The 22,676-nt window shown below is 31.8% G+C and overlaps 3 protein-coding genes across 4 annotated transcripts in view; all 3 read right to left on the reverse strand.

Annotated features, from left to right (window-relative positions):
• The window catches only part of LOC107414083 (DUF724 domain-containing protein 3), an 85,338-nt gene that overhangs the window by 29,582 nt on the left and 33,080 nt on the right, over nt 1-22,676 (reverse strand). The gene's annotated exons all lie outside the window — the stretch shown is intronic.
• LOC107414127 (MDIS1-interacting receptor like kinase 2) lies at nt 10,913-14,832 on the reverse strand. The gene is made up of 2 exons (XM_016022220.4): nt 12,178-14,832; nt 10,913-11,551 (listed from the first exon to the last, which is right to left on the reverse strand). Exons 1-2 carry the CDS (start codon nt 14,702-14,704, stop codon nt 11,247-11,249), a joined length of 2,832 nt encoding a protein of 943 aa, XP_015877706.3. The 5' UTR covers nt 14,705-14,832; the 3' UTR covers nt 10,913-11,246.
• LOC107435940 (transcriptional elongation regulator MINIYO) lies at nt 15,910-19,057 on the reverse strand. Of its 2 annotated transcripts, XM_060819324.1 has the most exons (5): nt 18,197-19,054; nt 17,442-17,536; nt 17,097-17,284; nt 16,504-16,803; nt 15,910-16,415 (listed from the first exon to the last, which is right to left on the reverse strand). In XM_060819324.1, exons 1-4 carry the CDS (start codon nt 18,810-18,812, stop codon nt 16,776-16,778), a joined length of 927 nt encoding a protein of 308 aa, XP_060675307.1. In that variant the 5' UTR covers nt 18,813-19,054; the 3' UTR covers nt 15,910-16,415; nt 16,504-16,775. The 2 variants fall into 2 exon arrangements, with proteins under 2 accessions (XP_060675307.1, XP_048317944.2); XM_048461987.2 differs by lacking the exons at nt 15,910-16,415; nt 16,504-16,803 and having other exon boundaries at nt 17,137-17,277; nt 18,197-19,057.

Here is a 22,676-nt window from a genome sequence, read left to right on the forward strand (position 1 = left end):
CTTCGTTGCTTGCTCCATGAAATTTCGTTTTTGTTTTCAAACCCAATCGAGCGTAACAAAATTGTTTAATTTATTATAAATCGGGAAGAAAATTCATATGAAATAGATTCTTTTACACATAAAAGGGGATTGTGTTAATTTGAATTAATACAAATTTACATAATAAAAATAAAAATACCCATGAAATATAAGTTATGCATTGTATAATTTGTATTAAGAATTTGTGTAAATTTAAAAAATAATAATAAAAATAAAAGTTTTGAGTTTTAAATATTAGATTTTTTTTTTTTAATTTGAAAATATTAAACTTTGACATGTATAGGCTTGTACTATCATGAATTTTATGTGTAAATTGAAACTTACGAAGTTTGTTTGCCTAGCAAACTTTCCAGAAATGTTTGCGTTCTCCGCCAATACGGTTTTCACAGATTTTTTTTTAATTAATTTAAAATCATTCCCTTTCTATTTATCTGTTTGATGCTGCTGAGTCCTAACATATTAAATACTATATTACTATAAATAAATTAATATTAAAATTAACCAAGAAATTTAATATTAAAAGATTAACTCATTTGTCCCTTTTTTTTTTTTTCCTTTTTTTTGGCTAAACATTAGTCATTTTATAATGTACCATTTTCCCCAATAATAAACCAAAGAGAAAAACAGTGCGCGCATGATAAATATTATGCTTCAAATAGGCCAATATGTGACAGTCTTTAATGATTTAACTTTTTTTTTTTTTTTGGTAGAATCTTTAATGATTTTAAGTAAAAATTAGAGTCTTAACTTTTTGATACTGAAAAGTTAAATTACGTTTACAGCTTCAAAAAGTTGAGTAGTTGACTCAATTTTTTAAATATAAATTTCATGGTGTTGACATTGTGAAATTTTAGAATATAGACTTACACAAAATTAAATGTATATAAAAGATAAGACCAAAACTAAATATATATATATATATATATATTATAAAAGAAAGCTAACGAAAAATAAGGTTGATTTGTTATAATAGTAAATTCAATGTGGATTAGCTAGGTCTGGTAAAATATCACATGATCTATTAATACGATATAAACTTATATAATAATTTATGAATTTGGATCCATGATATTGGATTGTGTCCGTATTAGTACCATCCAATAAAATACGTTAAGAAAATGAGTGTTAATGCGTGGAACCATTTATATGGGATATTTTTGTAATTTTATATAATATAATAATTTTATCCTAAAACTAAGATAATAAAATATTTGCTGCCTCTTTAGCCTATGCCCTAATTATGTTACTATTCTCTTATAGTACAATTTTATAATAAAAAAAAATTCAATAAGATTCATCGTATTTGGAAAGTTATTTTAGCATTATTGAAATTTTAAAATTTGTAGATTTTAAAAATAACTGTTTAACGAGAACAAAGTAAGATACTATTTTTATTTTTCAATTCTTCAATCTTGATTTAGTATTAAATTTTATCATATTACATTAAAATTACGAGGAGAATCATTGAAAAATTACAAATAAATATTCTCTTTATGTCCAAAAAGTTTTAGTTATATTCTTAATTGGTTTATTCTTTTAGTTAATCATTACGGTTCTGATTGAAACCTTCCTTCAGCTATTCACGGTTAGAGGCTAATTTTTTTATTCATTTATTCTTTTTTTGTTTTTTTTCCATAGACTTTTCTTTTTTCCATAGACCTTTTTTTTTTTTTTTTTTGGGAGAAAGTCTCGTGGACCCAGATGAAGCTCCAGATTTCAAAATCCAATCAAATTATATACTTTTTTTTTTTTTTTCAGAAAAGGCAATTGGCTAGAAGATAGATTATATATGAATTTGAGACTAATATTTTATTGCAAAATTATTTTCTCACATAAGTGACAGCCAATTCACTTAAATTATTTTCTCACATAAGTGACAGCCAATTCACTTACATGTATATATAAAAATATATAATGATAACCACACAGAAAAGAACAATCGCACCCAGTGGAAATTTATATTTTTATAAGTCTATAGTATTTGTTTTTTCAAATTATTAGTCCTATATGAGTTAAATATATAAACACATATTATAAGAGTGGTATATAAGATAAATGATCAATGACCATGGCTGAATCTATTTTTTCATTGATTTCCGAATTTTTTATCATACTTTCATACGTAAAAAAAAAATAATAATAATAAAAGTTAAATAATAATAATAATATATTTTTTGAATCAACATCATGTGCTAACATTAATTTATAGTGACTATCGATGCTCCAACTAAAGTAAGTACTATCACAGACAATACACAGAGCATTGGGAAAACTGATAAAAAAAAGGAAACCAAGGGCTTAAATTTAGGTAAAGGTGCAAAATGAAAATTGAGATCACCTGTTTGGAATTTATTTAAGTTATTACCACTTGATGAGGATAAAAACAAATGTACTAAGTGTAAGTAATGTGGAATAATATATTTATGTGCTAGTTCTCATGGAACAGGAAATATGTTGCATCATATTCCAATTTGTCCTAAAAAATGAGATGGTGATGTTAAACAAATGCTATTATCTAATTCTCAACGGCATGTTTTGATGAAATCTCCAAATTTTGATTATGAAACTTTTTGCAATTTGATCATGGAGGCAATTATCAAACATGATTTGCCTTTTAACTTTGTTGAATATGAAGGCATGAGAGCTATCTTTTCATATATTTTTGCTGACTTCAAGTTGCCTTGTAGGAACATAGTTAAGGCATGCATGTTGATGATGTTTAAAACTAAAAACAAAAGCTTCATAATTTGTTAGATTCAGTTCAAGGTAGGATAAGTTTGATATAAGATGTATGAACCTCTGTATCAACTGATAGTTATCTTACTCTTATAGTCCACTTTATTGATCAAAAATGGAAATTGCAAAAAAATATTTTAAATTTTTGTTATATGCCCCCACCACACAATAATATTTCACTATCTGATAAAATTAGTTTACTGTTAACTGACTGGGGAATTGAGAAGAAAATATTTTCTATCACATTGATCAATGCTTCTATTAATGATTACTTTGTTGATATTTTAAAAAATCAGTTAAACTTTAGAGGTATACTTTTAATGAGTGGTCAATTCTTTCATGTTCGTTGTTGTGCTCATATTTTAAATTTGATAGTCCAAGATGGACTAAAGGAGATTGATGATTCAGTTTCAAAAATTAGAAAATACATCAAATATATTAAAGCTTCTTCCAGTAGGAAGTATAAATTTTATGATTGTATTGCACAAGTAGGAATAGTAGGTGCTAAGAAAGGCTTGAGACAAGATGTGCCAACTCGATGGAACTCCACCCATGTCATGCTTGAGAGTGCTATTTTCTATCATCGTGCATTAATCAATTTAGGATTGTCTAATTCAAATTTCAATTGTTGTCCATCTTCAGAAGAGTCGGATAAAATAGAAAAGATTTCTAAGTTTTTGGGACATTTTTATGAAGTTACTTGTTTATTTTCCGAAACAAAATATCCCACATCAAATTTATTTTTCCCTAAAGTGTTCATAATAAAGCACAACATCAAATTAGCCATGAAAGGAAGTGATAGTTTTTTGAGAAAGATGGGAACTTGTATGAACTTGAAGTTTGAAAAATATTGATCAGAGTATAGTTTGATTCTTGCAATTGCCATTATCTTAGATCCCCGGTACAAAATTCATTTTGTCGATTGGGCTTATACAAAGCTTCATGGTAAGAATCCTTATAAGTTTTAGCATGTCCATTACACAATAATGTCTCTATTTAAGGTGTATATGAATAGTTTATCTCATGTTCTCAATACAAGTATCACAATGAATGAAACTTCTAAGCAGATGGATAGTGAAAACCTTATATTTTTCAGGTAAATTTTAATTTTATTTTATTTATTATATGTAAAAATAAAAGTTATTTATTTATTTATTTTTTACATTCATTAAAAGTATTAATTATAGTATATTGTATTATGCAGGATTTTGATATTTCTTACAAGGATGGTGCTTCTTCAAGTAAAAAAACTAAACTTGATAGATATTTTGATGAAGAAAGGCTAGACAGAAAGCAAAATTTAGATGTTCTTAGTTGGTTGAAAGTGGAGCAATTTCGTTATCCAATACATTCTCATTTGGCTCGTGATGTATTAGCCATGCCAATTTCAACAGTTGCCTTCGAATCTACATTTAGTATTGGTGGTAGAGTGTTGGATCAATATCGTACTTCATTAATGCCTGAAAATGTGCAAGCTTTGTTGTGTACTTGAGATTGGCTTTTTGAAAAAGAAGGTAAAATAATGATATATTTATATTTTAATATGTTTTATTATTATACACCATTGGATGTACTACAACTTCTTTTTGTTTTTGCTATTTGTCTAGTTCAAGATGTAGAAGATTCTTCCTTTGAAGAACTAATAAAAGATGTGGTCAATTTGAATATTGGAGAATCTAAGTCTGAACAAAGCTGAAGTAGTGTTTGCACTGATGTTTGCAAGGTAGAAATATATATATATATATATATATATATATGTTTGTATACATATTTATGTGTATAATTATTTAGTTATTTCTTTGTAGAATACTTTTTATATTCTTTAATTTTTTTTTCTTCTTTAGGGAATTATGAGCTTCATGCCTTATTGCATGGTAGTGGTGGAAAGATACAACTTTATAAAAATTTAAACAATGATGTTTTGTTCTATATTTAATATTTTCTAATAGTTATGTTGGATTTTGAATGTTGATTTGGTTTGTAATTTTTGAATATTTTAAATAGACAAAACACATGTTCTTTAGCTATGATTAATGTTTACTATGAGTTTGATTTATAATATTTTTAATTGATAATTATTAATGCATGTGGAATTTTAGTGTGTGAATGCTTTTTTCTTTTCTTTTCTTTTCTTTGCCTTTTTTTTAATTTTTTTCGGAGATATTTAGTTTATCAACAAACATGTTCATTTATTTTATCTTTTTCTTATAGAAAGAAAAAGGCGGTTTATTTTATCATTTTGGTATCTAATCAAAATATGACCTTTATGCTTAATGGGTTAACGGGTTAAATGACGGGTTATACGAAAAATTAATAAATGGATTCAGGTTTATATATCTCAATACGAAAACTTAACGGGTCATGTTAGGGTAAAAAAAAATTAACACGAACACGACACAATATGACACAAGCACGGTTCAACACGACATGTTGCCAGGCCTAGAATTAGCTGAATTTAAATACTTCCACACTGTATTTGCATGAAAATATACAAAATGGCTTTGTCTATTGCATGAAAATATGCTTTCCACACTGTATTTGCATGAAAATATACAAAGTCAAACTTGTTTGGCTTTCTTCTTACTTCTTTTTCTTCTTCTTCTTCTTCTTCTTCACCTTCCCTGAGTCCTCCATTCTTATGTGACTAGTGCTTTGCATTGAGACAATTTTTTTATTTTGCAAATTGTATCTTTATTTTTAAATTTTTGGGTCTGTTTTAGAATTATTTTCCAATTTACAATATTATATACTCAATTTCAAGATAAAGGGAATGCAATTCAAATTCCCAATTTGTCACATTGTTCTCTTCCCTTGTCAATGGCATTGTTTACTAAAAATTCCAAAAAACGATGCTCTTAAACTATGCTTTCAGATAAATTCTGATCCTACCCTCTTATTTGCCAGTTGCTATGCAGATGAAGAAACTGATCCATTTCCAACAAAACACAATATTAGCATGGCACTTTTTTTGGCATGTGCAAGATGTAGACCAGGGGATTCTTTGATATTTCATTATTTTTGGTCATGGATCATAGCAGAGGAATTACAGTGGAAACTAGGTGGATGGTTATGATGAAACACTTTGTGAGGCTCAGGGGGTGATTGTTTAAGACAACATTTTAAATGAAAAATGTAAAAACATATTTTCTTTCATTGAATGAATTGTTAGAAAAGGCCAAACTAAATTTTATAATGCTCACAGGCTCTGTCTATGAACAGAACAATATGGTGGATCTGATGCAGGAGTACAATGGTGAGATACGCTTTATATTTCTCTATCTTCCAACGGGAACTATGACTAGAAAGCATGCCAAACAATGATGAGCCGGGGTTTTTTTGAAAAATAACTACTTTAAAAATCAAAACTTGAAAAATAGCAAAATTTTTTTTTAAAAAATATTTAGTCAACTTTTAACACATCCAGACCAAAATATCATTTATTACCTTTTTTTTTTTCTTTTTTTTGTCTTTTTTCTCTATCAAAACATAGCTTCTTTTCTTTTATTGTTTTTTGATTTTTGCACTACTTTCCCTTTCCCTTTCCCTTTTGAAACACAGTTGGGTCTTTCTCTTTCCCTTTCCCTTTCGAAACACACCATTGTCATTGCCACTTTGACCAAAATTGTCCTTCCATTTGTGGGCATCGTAGAAGAACCAATTTCTAAAAAATTAGTCTCCCTCCCCATGTTAGTTCGCTGAAGAAGAAAGTGATTTTTTTTTAATCTTTTTTCTCTACCAAAAACGCAGCTTTTTTTCTTTTCTTGTTTTTGTTTTGTTTTGTTTTTTTTTTTTTCTCTACTTTCCCTTTCTCTTTCCCTTTTGCAACATTGCTAGGGCTTTCGAACACAACTAGGGCTTTCCCTTTCCCTTTCGAAACACACCATCACCGTTGCCACTTCAACCAAAATTGTCCTCCCATTCATCGATGTCATAGAAGAACCAATTTTTGGAAAATTATTCTTCCTTCCTGTGTCAATACTAATAAATTGGCGGAAAATGGTGGAAGTTCATCTTTTTTGCCAATTTTCCTCCGTTTTATTGGTTTTCACGATTTTTAAGTTTTGCACAATTTTTTTTCCATTTTCATTCCATACGTCACCTAAATATCTTTAAACTTGAATATAACAGCTCATAAATTAATTTAATACTCGAATATAACAGCTCATAAACTAAGTTAATACATATTCCATATTAAGAAACTTTTCAAAATATAAAAGTGAAAAAATACAAGAATAAGAGAGTTGTTAGACAATTTCACATCTAAATGTTTCATCTAATAAGAAAAAGGAGAACATTTATACTTGAGTTTAGCTTCAAAAGTAAAAAAATACAAGAAAAAGAAAGTGAAAGTAGATGAGATGCCAAGGAGAACAAGCTCACTAGTGAGAACGTTTTTTTCTTTTAGGTGAACAGATTATTTGAGAAAGGAGGAAAAAGAAAAGGGTAAGAGAAAAACTATTTCATAATTTTCAATTTAGCCAAAGATATTTCTGTCCATAGTTTGTTAGATTAAAAAAAAAAAATTTATTTTTCAAATATCGATATATGGGGTGGCTATTTTTCAAAAAAATCCTATCTTTTACTACTTTGAGAAATACAATAACTATGATTAGGAAGTAGGCCCAACAATGATATAATACAAGAACTATGACTAGGAAACGGGCCCAATAATGATGTATTTTAGACCATTAAGGGGAAAAAAAGTGAACCTTACACATGAAATAATGCAAATAACAATTCAATTTACTCAAACAAAACCTCTTTGATAACCAAGGCTTTAATAATATATTAAATCATTATCTATCCCAAAAGCTTAAACCAATAAAAAGAAGACCCAACAATGTCTATAAAGCTTTATTTTCAATAATCCCAAAGTCAATCACTGTCAAAATCTATTGTCCTAAATGTGAAGATGTATTATATGCAACCACAATCTAGGCACTAAGACCGTATCCTTGTGTTAGAATTTTTGCAAGCTTTTTGGCATAGCATATATGCTGCATTTTACTAGCCACATTTGGCTGCTCTCTAAGTATAAAGTGAAGAAGATGGGTTCGCAACAACCTTTTACTTTTATGTTATCCTGTATCCAAGTCCAGGAATGTTTCCTTCACTCATATTAGACGCTGATGAAGCATATTTTCAAACTACATTTCCTCACCTGTTTTTGATGAACACCTCAAGCCACAGGAGGCAAATATTACCCAAAAGAAAAAATAATGATAATAATAAAAAAGAAAAATAAAAAACAGCCACAAAAGGCAAATCAGAACTATGCTCCATGAGCATATACAGCTTCAAAATCTGCAAGGAATAATCTTAAAGCTACAAATTAGCTACTTTTCTTGACGAAAAGAAGAAATAAATAAATAAATAGCATATACTTCTCAAGGATTCTAAAGCTCACAGGATTATAGAAACATTAGGTACTAGAATATTTTTGGGAATGATCCTAGCATATAATGGGAGTTATATACCCATTTCTTTCTCTTCAAGGTTCCCTTGGGTTTGGGGGGTTTCTGTCTGTCCTAGTATGTTTATTATGATCTTATAGCAAATTGAACCATAGCATGCAAGCTCCTATTGAGAGAAAAAATTGATAACAAATGATTATTTTCATATTATCATTTCATTATACTCATTGAGTTTATCTCATAGTTTTATTTTTAAATTATTCTCCTATACCTTAGCTGATAGGTTATGTACACGATATCTAAGCATCTCTGTTGTTCATATATTATTCTGCTGCTTCTGTTGTTCTTTCCTTTGACTTTAATGATTTTATGTATTCTTTTTTTCGTTCATTCTGATGTATGGATTATATCGGATACCTTCAATATTTTATCTTTGTTTACTTGTACTTTTAATTTACTTTATTGGATTAATATAATATATATGACTTTTATTTTATTTATTCATTTTGTAGAAATTCTTCAAAAATGTTTTATGATATTTTATTTATACTGTTAAATTATAGCCAATTCACAAGAGAATCTTACTGGATTTTCAATAGAAAATTCAATAGGGCTTCTTTATGTGAGAACACTTTGGATGTAAGGGTAGAGTCTTGTGGATGATCCTGTCATATACATAGATATATTGGATATTCATCAAAAGATTTTTTTTTTTTTTGAGTTAAAAATGGGTAAGTTATAAAATTTATGAATATATTAGCTGATTGTAGACATTTAATGAGTAATATTGCTGAGTTTTTTTTTTTTTTAATAATATTTTTCATTTTTATTTGTAAATGGTTAATGAAAAATATGAAAAAGAAATAAAAAAAAAATGAAGAAAATTTAGAAAAAAACCATGTCAATATGAGATTAAAGATGACATGCTACGCCCCTCATACGGAAGAGACCTCTATTATGAAGTGACGCGTGCAATTGAGAATAGAGTGTAAACAAAATCAAGTGAGATATGATTCGACTTATTAAGAAAGGAGCCCTTACCATGGAGCAAAGTGTGTAATTGGAGGCAGAATATGAATAAAATCAAGTACAATTGCCTCGTCCTCATTAGGATGGGCCTCTATTATAGTATAAGATAGTCTTATCTGATTTTGTCCACACCTTACTCATGCATCGTTTTCAACCTCGGACTAACATTGTTTTTTCTAGTTTTTTTTTTATTTTATTTAATATTTTCCTAATTCTTTTTCATGGTTTCCTCTAATTATTTGCAAATTAAAATGAATATTATCATTGAAGTTAAAGAAATACGGTAATATTGTTCACTAAATATCTACATTCAATTAATAAATTCATAAATTTTAAAACTTATTAATTTTTAATTCAAAAAATCTTTTAATGAATATCCAAATATATATATATATATATTATATAAAATATCATAAATACCATTGCTCAAAAATTATAGCAAAGCTAGAATTACTAATCATGCCAATTATATTATTAAATTTCTTGATAAAATCTAACGATAATGGTGGCTGCAAAGCAAGTCCATTTTTCATGGAATTATTTGAATAAGTGATAAAAAAATATATTGAATAATTTATTAAGTAGGATGAATAAAATATGGATAAAATTATTGAAACTAAAAAAGATAAAAAATTTTCCTCATCTTAATTTTAGAGCGGACCTTTTTATATTTTCCTATATATAATTCAGACGCTAATTATTTTTCGACAGCTAACTCATGTACTAAACATCGTTGTTACTTTCATTGCAGCTAGAGCTACGTGGGCTAGAGGAAGCCCATGTTGATCCCCATCAGACTTCACTTTAGGCCGATCCGTAAACTCATTTATTTTTGGGCATATTGAAATATCAATTTTCTTAACCCAATTAAAAATAAATAAATAAATTTTGAGCCTTCAATTTCAAAACTCAAAACAATGCGAAGTCCTCCTCCCATTGACCTAGGACTTATATTGCCGTCCGCAGCTCATTGATTAATAATTTATAGTTCTTTAGGGATTTAAACGGATAAATAAATATTCTGTATCCTTTTAATAGGATGCTCTTTTTTCCCCCCCTCTTCTTATTCTCTTCAGTCACTGATGTATCTTGCAACTGAAGGTATTTGTATAGAAATTATTAAGTCTTACTATAATTGTTTTTTTTTTTTTTTTTTTTTAAATGACCACGTCTTCTATTATAATTTCCAAAAAATTATTATTGTTTAAAATATATGTTACCTTGGAGCAACATATTATTTGATTTTAAATTTTGAGATATATATGCAAAGTAAGTTATCACGTACGTATACATGTTGTGTACAAACTAAATGATTACAATTTAAAAGTTGTATGAAAAAAAATAATCATCTACATATTTTACTGAGCATGTGCCAACTAAACATAGAAGATTATATAATTTTTTTGCTTAGATATAGAAGATTATATACCATACAGGGCATGTAATTAGTTTTTGTTACGTAGAACTATATACTTTGACTAGTTGTTTGTATATCAGATTGCAAGGGAAACCATTTACAGAGTATTTCTGTTTAGTATAGCTTATGTTTTTTAGTAAAAAGCTCTATTACATGGCTCAAGCGTTAAACATAATAGGTATCTGGCTACAATTTCATAAATCTTTCTTGATTGAAAAAAAAAGAAAAAAAAAAAGAAAAAAAAAAGAAAAGGAAAACTTTTTTACACATTTTGAAAAAGTTCAAATTTTAGGCTTCTCAAAAAAAAGCTATTTGGGAAGCCTCAAGGAGCGTTTTAAAAAAAAAAAATTTAATGTCAATTTTATCCTTATTATTTTATTAATGAGCATTTAATGAGAGTCAAAAGCATTTTTTTAAGTTATGGTTTAAAATAATTTACTATGAGAAAACTCTATAAGCAAAGCATTTTCTAAATCAATAACTAAACTTGATAAAAAAAAAAAACTTATTTAAAAAATACCCTTAAGCTTATGAACATTCCATAGCCAAACCAAGTTAATGCATGCATGTATAACATGCTAAGAGATGTATAATTAGAACTTTTCTAGCCATCAAGTGCCTCCTTTTTCAAGTAGCTCAGAGGCAGTTCTCATGGTAGGACGAGCATCTGGATTGGGAGACAAACATGAGATAGCAACCCTCATAATCAAGTCTAATTTATCGTCAACGTCTTGAGTTGCAGGGGGTGGGAGACGAGGATCCAATACATCTTTATGGTGCATGCTTTCAACAGAAGATGAATAGTGTAGACTGAAAATGAGCTCCCCAGGGTGCTTTCCCATTAGAACTTCAAGAGCCAGAACACCAAAGCTATACACATCACATTTTTCTGTCACTACCATGGTGTAAGCAAGCTCTGCACCCAAAGAAATAAACAAAGAGATGAGGAACTCTAAAGTGTAATACATTGTGGAGGGACGGTGAGTGAATAATACACTTAAATTAAGTTATAATATATATATATATATATATATATATTTCTGTATTAACTATGACAAAACAGAGGCTAGAACATATAAACTGAGATTGATCTACCGGTAAGCTTAAATTGATTATTAGTTTATAAAATTATGAAATAGGTTAATATGTATGCAATAATTAATTCAAACTATGGAATCTTTTCTAGCTAGGCAAACTAAATGTATATCTGCTGGACAGGAAAACAATTAATCAAGCTTCATGTACAGTATCTGTCTGTGTATAGGCACTGTGTATATATGCATGTATGGTGTTTCAACATTAATTTTCAATACTTATTTTGGGAGTAAACTTTTATGAGAACGTTAAATGATATTTTGTTGGCTTTCTATGAATTTTCCTACAACAGCAATTCATAAACTAAACTGAAAATTGATTATTTAATTAGAATATTAATTATGTTCAATTAATTTGAATTTAATGCAAATAAAATGCACTACTTATGAAACATGCATCTCCCAAGATTAGAAACATACAAATTAAGTATAAGCATTGGAAGCTTACCTGGTGCAAGGTACCCATAGGTGCCAGCAACTATAGTACGATTTGAGGAATCAGGGTTGAGAATCCTTGCTGTGCCAAAATCTGAGACATGAGCTTCAAATTTCGAGTCCAACAAAACGTTTTTGCTAGTTATGTCTCGATGAATCATATGAGGCACAAAATCATGGTGCATATAACATAAAGCATTGGCTACTCCTTTTACTACTTGAATCCTCTTCCCCCAATCTAGCGCTTTTGCAGTGTACTCACTTTTTAGCATATTTGCCAAACTTCCCCTTTCCATGTACTCACATACCAAAAATTTATGAATCTCTCTAGAGCAGAATGCAAAGAGTTTCACAATGTTTGGATGCTTGATTTGTTTCAAAATTGCTACTTCCTTCTCAACATGTTTTGCATTCTCCATCTCTGACTCATAACTCAGCTTCTTTACTGCTAATAGATCATGACCTGGAACATACGCTCTGTATACCTTCCCAAACCCTCCCTCACCAATGCAATTCAAGTCATCAAAATTCTGTGTCCCTTCCAATATGTCTTCGTACGAAATTTTGCTCCTAACATACCTTAGAGAAAATGGAAGTGAATTTATCGATTTATATTTCTTCCGCATTCGAAATGCCAAAAACCCAATACATATGAAAGAAAGCAACATCAAAATGGATAAAGGACAGATGACGACAAAGATTAGTAGTTTGTCTTTTCTAGTATATCTCTCACCCGACCTCGTTTCCGTGCAAGACCTCATAGCTGTTATATTCCCGTATAAATTTATGCCGCTGCTTGATGCCTCTGGCGGTGGAGATGTCCGATATTCTTTCAAATCAGGAAGAGGACCTTCCAAAAAGTTGTTTGAGAGGTCGATGTACGTTAAGCTTCCCATGCTGCGGAGTAAATCAGGGATTGGGCCAGTGAGATTGTTGTGGGAGAGATTCAATTTCTCCAGCCCTGAAAGCATCCCAAGCTCTTCTGGTATTTCTCCACTAAGCGAGTTGTAACTCAAATCTAGCAAATCATGTAAGGAATTGGACAGATTACCAATCTCATCCGGGATTGTACCACTCAGCTTATTCTTGCTCAAACTCAAAGTTCGTAGCTTGTGGCAGTTGGTTATTTGAGATGGAATCGACCCACTTAACATGTTCGTTGAGAGGTCCAAGGACTCCAAGTTAGATAATGATCCAATCCTCTCAGGTATTCTGCCTGAAAGCTGGTTATCTTGGAGGCTAAGGAAGGCTAACTTGGATAAATTTCCGATCTGTGGCGGTATCTCACCGGACAATTTATTTGAAGAGAGATCAAGCTTCTCTAGTTGGTCCAACTGGACAATTTCATTTGGGATTTTTCCACTAATCATATTACCTGCAATACTCAGTAGCGCTAAGCTTCGACATTCACCCCACTTTGGTGAGAGCTCACCTCGCAATTTGTTGAAGCTCAGAAGGATATAAGTAAGGTTGGGATACACACCAAGGTCTTCGTCTATATGCCCTGTTAGTTGGTTTTGTTGAAGCCCAAGCCGATACAGAGTTGGGCAGTATCTTAGGCTTATCGGGATTGGACCGGTGAACATGTTGGATTCTGCAGTGAAGTTGACAAGCTTTCCACCTCTACAAACTTGTGGAGGTAAACGTCCAGTGAAGTTGTTGTCTTCCAGACGCAGAGCAGTCAAAGACGAAAATTTTCCCAGTTCATTAGGGACAATACCTGATAAATTGTTAGCAAGCAGACGCAAATCGGTCAAGTTTCTCAGAGTTGCTAATGTTGATGGGATATTCCCGGAAAGTTGATTATTGCCGAGATTAAGAATTTGCAAGTGGCTCAAATTACCAAAAGAAGGAGGGATAGGACCATTGAAATGATTTTTGTCTAGAACCAGAGTGACTAAGAATTTCAAGTTTCCTATTTCTTGAGGAATTTTGCCTCCAAGCTGAGTATCTTGGAGTAGTAGATATTTGAGACTTAGAAGACCAATTTTGGGTTGGGTTGACGACTCACCTGGGAATAAACGGCTGTCTAGTACTCCTGTTATTTGGTTACGGGAAACATCAAGCTTAGAGAGCAGAGTGAGATTTGCAAGGGAAAGAGGCAGAGAGCCATCGAGTGAATTTGTTGAAAGGTCAAGCAATTGGAGCTTGGAAACCATGCCAATGTTGTATGGTATACTGCCTCCAAAATTGTTTCTTTGAAGATCAAGACGGACAAGGTTTGGAAAGGATGAGAAATCAAAGTTTTCGAGGGTTCCATTTATGCCTTTCCCTGGCAGGTCTATTTGGTTTACTTTTCCTGCATTATTACAGGTTATTCCATACCATCTACATGGACTTAGAGGAGTAGGATTATTGGTATGTATCGGAGAGACCCAAGAGTTGAATACTGATTGGTTTGGTAGGCTATCTTTCCACTTGAGTAGAGCCGCAGCTTCTCTGTTTGATGCTGGATCGGCTTTGCAGAAAGATAGCAAAACCACCCAGGCAACAACCATTGCCAATGAGACACATTCTTGTAAGCTGAAGATGGGAATCATTTTACTTTTTTAGAAGCGTTGCCTTGCTTAGCAGCTCCTGACGATGGGCTTCATATGTATGTTACCAGCTAATAAATTCACCTGGTAAGTTCAGATTATTTTTTCGAACTCATTGAAAACTGTCATTATTTTTTTCTTCTCATTTATGTGATTATTAATGCTTTCATACACGAACTAGACCTTTTTTTTTTTTTTTTTGGGAAAATATACACGAACTAGACTAGTATTTTGTTTTATTCTGGTCAACAAACTAAACTAGTATTAAAAGAGATAAGACTCTAGGGGGGCGTTTGGTACGCAGGATAGGTTCGGATCGGACGGGATCGGACAGGATAGATTCGGATCGGACAGGATCGGATAGGATCGAATAGTGCAGTACTGTGTTTGGTATAGTTTTGGACTGAATGTTGGACTAGTTGTCCCATGTTTGGTGCAGGATCCGACTGGATTGGACTATTTTATAATTATAGTTTTTATTTTGTTAAATATGAAAAGATTTAAAATTATATTTATATTTACAAAAAAATTAAATATTATATTTAATTAAAGTTTTATTATTACTTATATTTAATATTTTTTGTATAGATATTTATATATTTAATTAATTAATAATAAAAATAATTTAATGATATTTATAATACATTTGTAATTTGTTTTTTTAACACCCATAAACTACTTAAAATATTGTTTTCAAAACCAATTAAAATAAAATTACTAATCACGAATAACAATTAAATACAAATAAAAAAAATTGACATAATATTTAATTAAGAACTTGTTGATAGCATAAAAATATTCATCTTCAATTCATACATACAGATATATAGATATATAAATAAATGTCACATGTAGTTGCACTTTTAACAAGTATGGCATCCGTATATATATATATTGGATTTTATAAGGATAATCTAATTATATAAGAAATAAGTAAATAAAGCTAATGACTGCAATTCCAACAGTCATAAGAACAGTGGAGATGATAAACCCATTGATTGTAAGCTAAATAAAATTACTAATCATGAATAATTGCATCATGATTGTGATAAAAATGGTCATCCAGAAATATGCAAGTCTTTGTAAGAAAAAGAAAATCCAGATAATTTTCTTAACTTTGATGCCCACTCTTTGCAAGGTTTTTTTCGATTTCTTAATTTTATCATTTCCTCTGGCTTTACTTTGGTCCAAAAACACCAAGAGCAAAGTTGAGCCTCTTTTTTCCACAATCATTTCATGATGTTTAAGCTCTCGCCAAACTAGATTGTAATTGATTCTCAGAGTTCATAACTTGAATAAAACACTACCTAAGAAGGAGGTATACTGGTACAAGAAAAATGGTAAAAAAACAGAAAAAAAAAGTTAAATAAGCCTCTTCCTCCTCAGGACCAAAAATAGAACTAAATGAAACTGAGCCTTTAGCCATCCCCAACAATGTTATCTCGTCAACTAAATGAAACTGAGCCTTTTGCCATCCCCAACAATGCTTTCTCGTCATAGACTCCCCTAAAAGATCTTAAAAAGCAGGCCACCATGAGTGGCGAAGAAAAGGATGAAAGACAAGTGACTCCACCGCCATAAGCTTGATAAGGATGTTGAGCGAGGGGCCAGAGGTGTCCTTGAGAGGGTCTCCAATGGTGTCACCTATCACAGCTGCCTTGTGTGGTTCAGAGCCCTTTGGCCCAAGTGTTCTTGCATGCTCTGAAGCGCCAGCCTGAAAATTCAAACCCCATAAATTCACATCGTTTAAATACTACATTCTTACTGAGAACCAAAAATCATTTACATTCATGCATTATTACCTCAATGTACTTCTTAGCATTGTCCCATGCACCACCAGTGTTAGAAGCAGATATTGCTATCTGATAAAATAAATAAATAAAGATATTGAACTGTCTGCGAACTTCCTCAACCATCTTCAAAGCTGCACTTCCCACACTCTTCATTATCATAGCAGAGAACCAGTAAGGAAGCATGGCACCAACTATCAGGCCAATAAAGTCCTTAGGAGTTAGGACATCTACAGTTGATATAGCTGCACGGCTCACAAAGGCACCAAATAGGGCCAAGGACACTAGTGCAGCAGATCCAATGGCAAACCCCTATAATCAAATGGCAAATGGAGTTAGTGACAACTTAAAGAGAACACAATCATATTTGGAGTCGAAAAAACACCAAGGCAAATAACAATTACTACAGCAAAAAACACCCAAGCATATATATATATCCGAACCTATCCTGATCAATAACAGTACATACCAAAAACACAGGGAGAACAATACCTAACTCCTCCACCTTCTAACTTTTAGCATAAGTTTAGAGGAAAGGAAAAAGGAAGAAGCTTCAGTTGTGGAAGTTGATAAATAAATTAGAAAGGTAGGCCTTCAATATTCACCTTAGTGATAAAACAAGCTCAGGTTCTGGGCCAAGTGCATAAGCCCAAACAGCTTCCCAGTCGACAGAATTGTAAACATTATCAACGTTTCTCGCAGTACATCCAACTTGACCTTGTTGAATATTGTGTAGTGCTTTGTCAAGAACAGCTAAAAGGATTTGCAATGCAAGGGTTCGCTGCCCTGGAATCTAAAACCAGAGAACAAATGATTATAAAAAAAAAAAGAACTGATAGTATCAAAAAAATTATAAATAAGCATATCAATTCATGAACATCTTACATGACTCAATCATATCAATTCAACCAATACTCATACAATAGTTACAGATCAAAGCATGAACTGACCACACTTCGAGTGAGTGCCACTGCTTCTTTGATTGTGTAACCTGCTGCTCCTGGATCCCCCTCAGTACGCAAGAAGTCACGCATGGTAATATTACCTGTGAAATAAAAGGTACGGTAGAAGGTATTAATCAATACTAGATTGCGGTATTATTTGTTAAATAATAGATATATCATTTAATAACATACACAAACAGAAAGCACAAATGTGCAAATCTAAGCATTACATATACAATTATCAGCTAAAGATAATCAATCCAGTATAATGACATAAATTTTTGAGAAATTTAATAACCAAAACAAGAAATGTATTCTGCTACAAAACAGGATTAATAGGGCTGGTTTTAGTCCAAATATCAGACAAATAAAAAATTCTGCCTGACGTTACTTCAAGCAAGCCTAGGTATTAAGTTAAAGCACATCATATTTCAAATATTAGTTAAGTAATTACTTTTACAAGCAGCCAATAATGTTAACTCAATCAAAAACATGAACAGAAAAGGTAATATCACCATGTCCGTAAGTAATGACAGCAAGCAATTGTTTTATTTTGTTTAAAAAAATAAAATTGGTATAAACTTCGTCACCAATTTAATAGAAAACCAAAACCCCAGATAGGCAGAAACAAAGTTGAACAGATTATTGATAATATCTTACTTTGGCGAGCCTACGGTGCACACAGCTAAGGAAGATATATATATTATAAAAATAAAACTGAATCAGAACTAATAACAATGCAGAAAGTCCTTGAGGCTCACCAGTCTCTGGTACCTGAACAAGATCACTACCAGTAACAGCACCATCCAAGGAAAACCTTATATCCTTAATTGCCTCAACTCTCTCACTCCATGCCTTCCACAAACTGCTATTGGCTGGTTTAGAATTCCATGTCCCCCTATTATCTAGCCCATCATGAGAATCATCTGAGGTTATTTTTGCCACTCTACGAGTCGTACTACTCTCAGAGAAAGGAGAACTTTTTGCATCATTAGCATCCTCATTCTGTACATTTTCTGGCTCTCTATTAGCGGAAATATTTGGAGCTGAAACCTTTTTCTGCTTCAATTTTTCTTCACCCCTCTTTTTAAGTAGCTTTAGTAATGCAGGGTTCAACTTCTCCATTATTTCAACTTGTGCCTCTTCAATCTCATGTCTTAACATTCCCTGCAACTGGGCAGGTATCTTTACCATTATCCTGGAGATGCAGTGGTTCAATTGCTCTTTTATCCTTTTCTTGTTTTCTCCTTGAGGAAGGCTTCCGTCGCTTATCTGAAACGAATTCATCCCCAAAACCTTTTTCTTCTCATGCTGTGATGAAGAAGAGGTTTTAGGGTCCCTTCTTCTGCTGCTCTGTTTCTTCTTCTCCTCCTCCATGGTACTTCCCCAACTTCACCAAACTTTGTGTGAGAGGCTGAGAGGCTGAGATGTTATTCACGAAAGCTTCGAAAGAGAGGGCAGGACAAAAGTGACCCAGCTGTTTTGATGGGTCAGCTTTGTCCCCTTCGAAGCGGATAATTTAGTAAACGGGATAAGTGTGTCCCATCTTCTATTTTCTTTCCCAAACAGCAGATTGGGACTATAACCCATCCGGTCCTGGCCAATCCCATGTAACAAACACCCCCTAGGAGTCCAATTGGGGTTAGAAGTTGGTTGTTCTACGAAAGTCTCCTTCATTTATTGCTCTAGGCTTCATTTATTTTGTTTTATTCTGGTCAACAAACTAGACTACTATTAAAAGAGATACGACTTTAGGCTTCCAATTGGGTTTAGAAGTTGGTTGCTCTAGAAAGTCTTCATTTATTTTTCCATACTCTGGTCCACACGGCCTGACACAACGATTAACACCTTTTATGATCAATATTTATCCATCTTGGACTTGACTTTGTTGTAGAAATTTTGTGTTGAACTTTGAATAGTACCATTTTGGAAAACATTTTAGAAGGTTTACTTAAAAAAATAAAAATAAAAATAAAAATAAAGATGGGACATACATATAACTGAACTTCTTCGTTCCTCTTGAGCATTTTCTATGGGAACTCAGCTATTTTAGCATATATGTGATTTTTCTTCAAAGAAAAACATATGCTTATAATGATGGATTACATCCTATACAACGGTTTTTTTATAACTGCAATCCTAAGGACAACCATCAGCTTATATCGTATTTATACCCTGGCATATTCATCAGCAAGTCCCAAAAATTGTAGAATTTTCAAGGAAAAGCACATGTGAACTTTGTTGTTGCCTCCTCTAAACTGCATGCATATATTCTATGAAAGTTCTTAGATAGCAAAAAGAAGAGCAAAGTCTTGTTAACTTGCATACTTTTCTCTCTCTATATATTGGGCATGTTTAATTAGGTTTAAAGTCCTACATCCATTTTAGAAAGTTATACTCAATAGACTTTTACATGCTAAAGAAAAAATTAAAAAACTTAAAGTCATATATATTATTATATCATTAAAATGATATTTAATCATTTTTTTTAATTTTAAATTCTAATTCTCATTGTGATCGAATAACTAATAAAGAAATACTAATTTTAAAACCATCAAATTGTTGTGATGTGAGCTCGACATATATAATTATAAAGTTTTTAGATAACCATGACTTTGTAATAACCAAGTTAGAGGTATTAAATATAATTTTCTAAAATAGAAAAAGAATAAAGTTGCTACAATTGAACAGAATTTCATTTTAATATTGGTCATTTGAGATTGGAGTTATTGACCAAAGTTAGCCAACAAAAATTCAATTAGACCATAATGCAACTAATTAAAGTTAAGAGGGCTAAATTGCAACAATTTATGTCATGTGTGTATATATGTTATGTGGGTACCGCATTTACATTTCAAGTGAAGAAAAGTTAATCATCTAAGTCGACCTAATTAACTTCCATATGCTGTATATTAGGATTTATCCACCTCCAAGAGAAGATATAATTAAGATTATCTGATTATGAAATATATATGATAAGTTCAAGGACAATCACTCATATACGAAGCTGTTTTTTAAAACATTACATTTGCTAGGGAAGCAATTCACGTATGATCAACCAAAAAAAAAAGAAAAAAAAAAAAAAAAACACTCAATCAACATAGGTATGCATGATGGTATTGCAATTTTTTGCACCATGCATGCTTCAGGAAAGAAGATTGCGAAGGTAATTAGAATTCTTCTAGTCATCAGGAGCCTGCATTTCGACTCTCAAGTAGCCTAGACACACTTGCCATGGTAGGACGAGCTTGAGCATTTGCCGACAGACATGAAACAGCAATGCTCATAACCAAACCTAATTTATCAGCAATATTTTGAGTTGCAGGAGGTGAGAGACGAGGATCCAACACATCTCCAAGTTGGATTCTTTCAACAGCCGACGAGGATCGTAGGCAGCAAATACCCTCTCCTGGATGCTTTCCCATAAGAACTTCAAGAGCCAAAACGCCAAAGCTATACACATCACATTTTTCTGACATTACCATATTCTAAGCAAACTCTGCAAACCAAAAAATAAAATAAATAAATAAAAATTGATGAATATTTTAATAATTTTGATAAATAAATTTGATGAATATTTTAATATTTTTAGCATTATTGATATATTATTATGTCTAAAAAATTTTCAATATTTCTAGTATTTCTTAAAATGTGATGTACCAAAGGAAAGATTTTCTTTGTTTTTGAGCTAATCAAAACTTTAATGCGTTACACCCTACAGCCAAGTGGCAAAGCTACCATTTCCTCAATCAAATCCTGCGTTAAAATCCCCCCCATTACTGAATTGAGAAAAATAAATAAATAAAACACAAAATGTGAATTTAATAAAATGTTGTATGGTACTTTTGTTTGATTTTATGTGTTTTCCTTAGAAAAGTAATGTATATAAACTTGAAAGTTAATAAATTAAGAACATTAATATGTGCTTTTTTTTTTTTTTTTTTTTTTTTGAAAAGGAACATTATTTGCAATTTGACATGCAATTTTTGACAAGTAATGAAGTCAAACAAATAAAGCAAATATATCTTGAAAACCTACCTGGGGCAAGGTACCCATAGGTTCCAGCAACCGCAATAGTCCATTTAGAAGAATCAGGCTTCCATAACCTTGCTGCGCCAAAATCAGAGACATGAGCCTCAAATTATGAGTCTAATAATACTTTTTGCTAGACACATCTCGATGAATTATAGGCGGTACACAGTCATGATGCATATAACACAAAGCATATGCTACACCTTTGATCATATGGATCCTCTTCATCCAATCTAACTCCTTCGCTTCATTCTCACTTCTTAGCATATCTGCTAAACTGCCCCTTTCCATAAACTCATACACCAAAAATGCATCAATTCCTTGAGATACGAACGCAAAAATTTTCACAATGTTTCTATGCTTGATATGTGTCAAAGCTTCTACTTTTTTCCCAAAATGTTTTATATTCTCTATCTCTGCCTCATCACTGGCCTGGAAATTCGGCTTCTTTGCTGCTAATACATTACAACCAGGGATATTCACTCTGTAGACCTTCCCCATCCTTCCCACTCCAATGCAATACATGTCATCAAAACTATTTGTTGCTTCCAATATGTCTTCGTACAAAAGTTTTGCATTAAAATGCCACGCCGAAAACCGATTATGTCTCTTTGGAATGCTTTCCTGTTTAACCAAATTTGCTGGGGATTTTTTTCTCCAAAGGTACGCCAAAATCCCAAGAAATAAAAAAGAAAATAACAGAGGACCCACTAAAGAAAAGATTAAAAGTCTCCGTTTCTTATTTATCCCACCTTTTTGCTCTGTTTCGATGCAGGGGCGAGGACCTTCTATGTTTCCACAAAAAGCATTGTTGTTGCCGTATGCCTCCGGCTGAGCTGACTGAAAGACACTCGTATTAGGAACATGACCCTCCAAACAGTTGTGCGAGAGATTGATATCCAATAAGCTCACCATGTTGCCAAGCGAATTTGGGATTGAACCGGTGAGATTATTGTGGGAGAGGTTCAAATTCTCCAAACTTGTAAGCCTGCCAAGCTGGGGTGGTATTTCTCCGCCAAGTGAATTGTAACTCAAATCAAGTAACCGGTGTAAACCCAGAAGATTACCAATGCTATTTGGTATTGTACCTTTGAACTGATCGTTACTCAAAGATAAGTACATCAGCTTGGAACAGTCTCCAATTTGATGTGGAATTGGTCCACTTAGATTGTTCATAGACAGATCTAAGGTAACCAAGTTGGATAGTGG

This window comes from Ziziphus jujuba, chromosome 8 (assembly GCF_031755915.1).
Source record: "Ziziphus jujuba cultivar Dongzao chromosome 8, ASM3175591v1".
NCBI lineage: Eukaryota > Viridiplantae > Streptophyta > Magnoliopsida > Rosales > Rhamnaceae > Ziziphus > Ziziphus jujuba.

Bases quoted from the DNA above. Each gene is read 5' to 3' on its own strand.
- LOC107414127 (XM_016022220.4), bottom strand. From the start codon at position 14,704: ATGATTCCCATCTTCAGCTTACAAGAATGTGTCTCATTGGCAATGGTT. The intron at 11,552-12,177 runs GTAAGCTTCCAA...CTTTGGGTGCAG, and splicing joins CTATGGGTACCTTGCACCAG to AGCTTGCTTACACCATGGTA.
- LOC107435940 (XM_060819324.1), bottom strand. From the start codon at position 18,812: ATGGAGGAGGAGAAGAAGAAACAGAGCAGCAGAAGAAGGGACCCTAAA. The intron at 17,285-17,441 runs GTCAGTTCATGC...CTCTGGTTTTAG, and splicing joins TGGCACTCACTCGAAGTGTG to ATTCCAGGGCAGCGAACCCT. The intron at 16,804-17,096 runs GTGAATATTGAA...ATTTGATTATAG, and splicing joins GAGCTTGTTTTATCACTAAG to GGGTTTGCCATTGGATCTGC.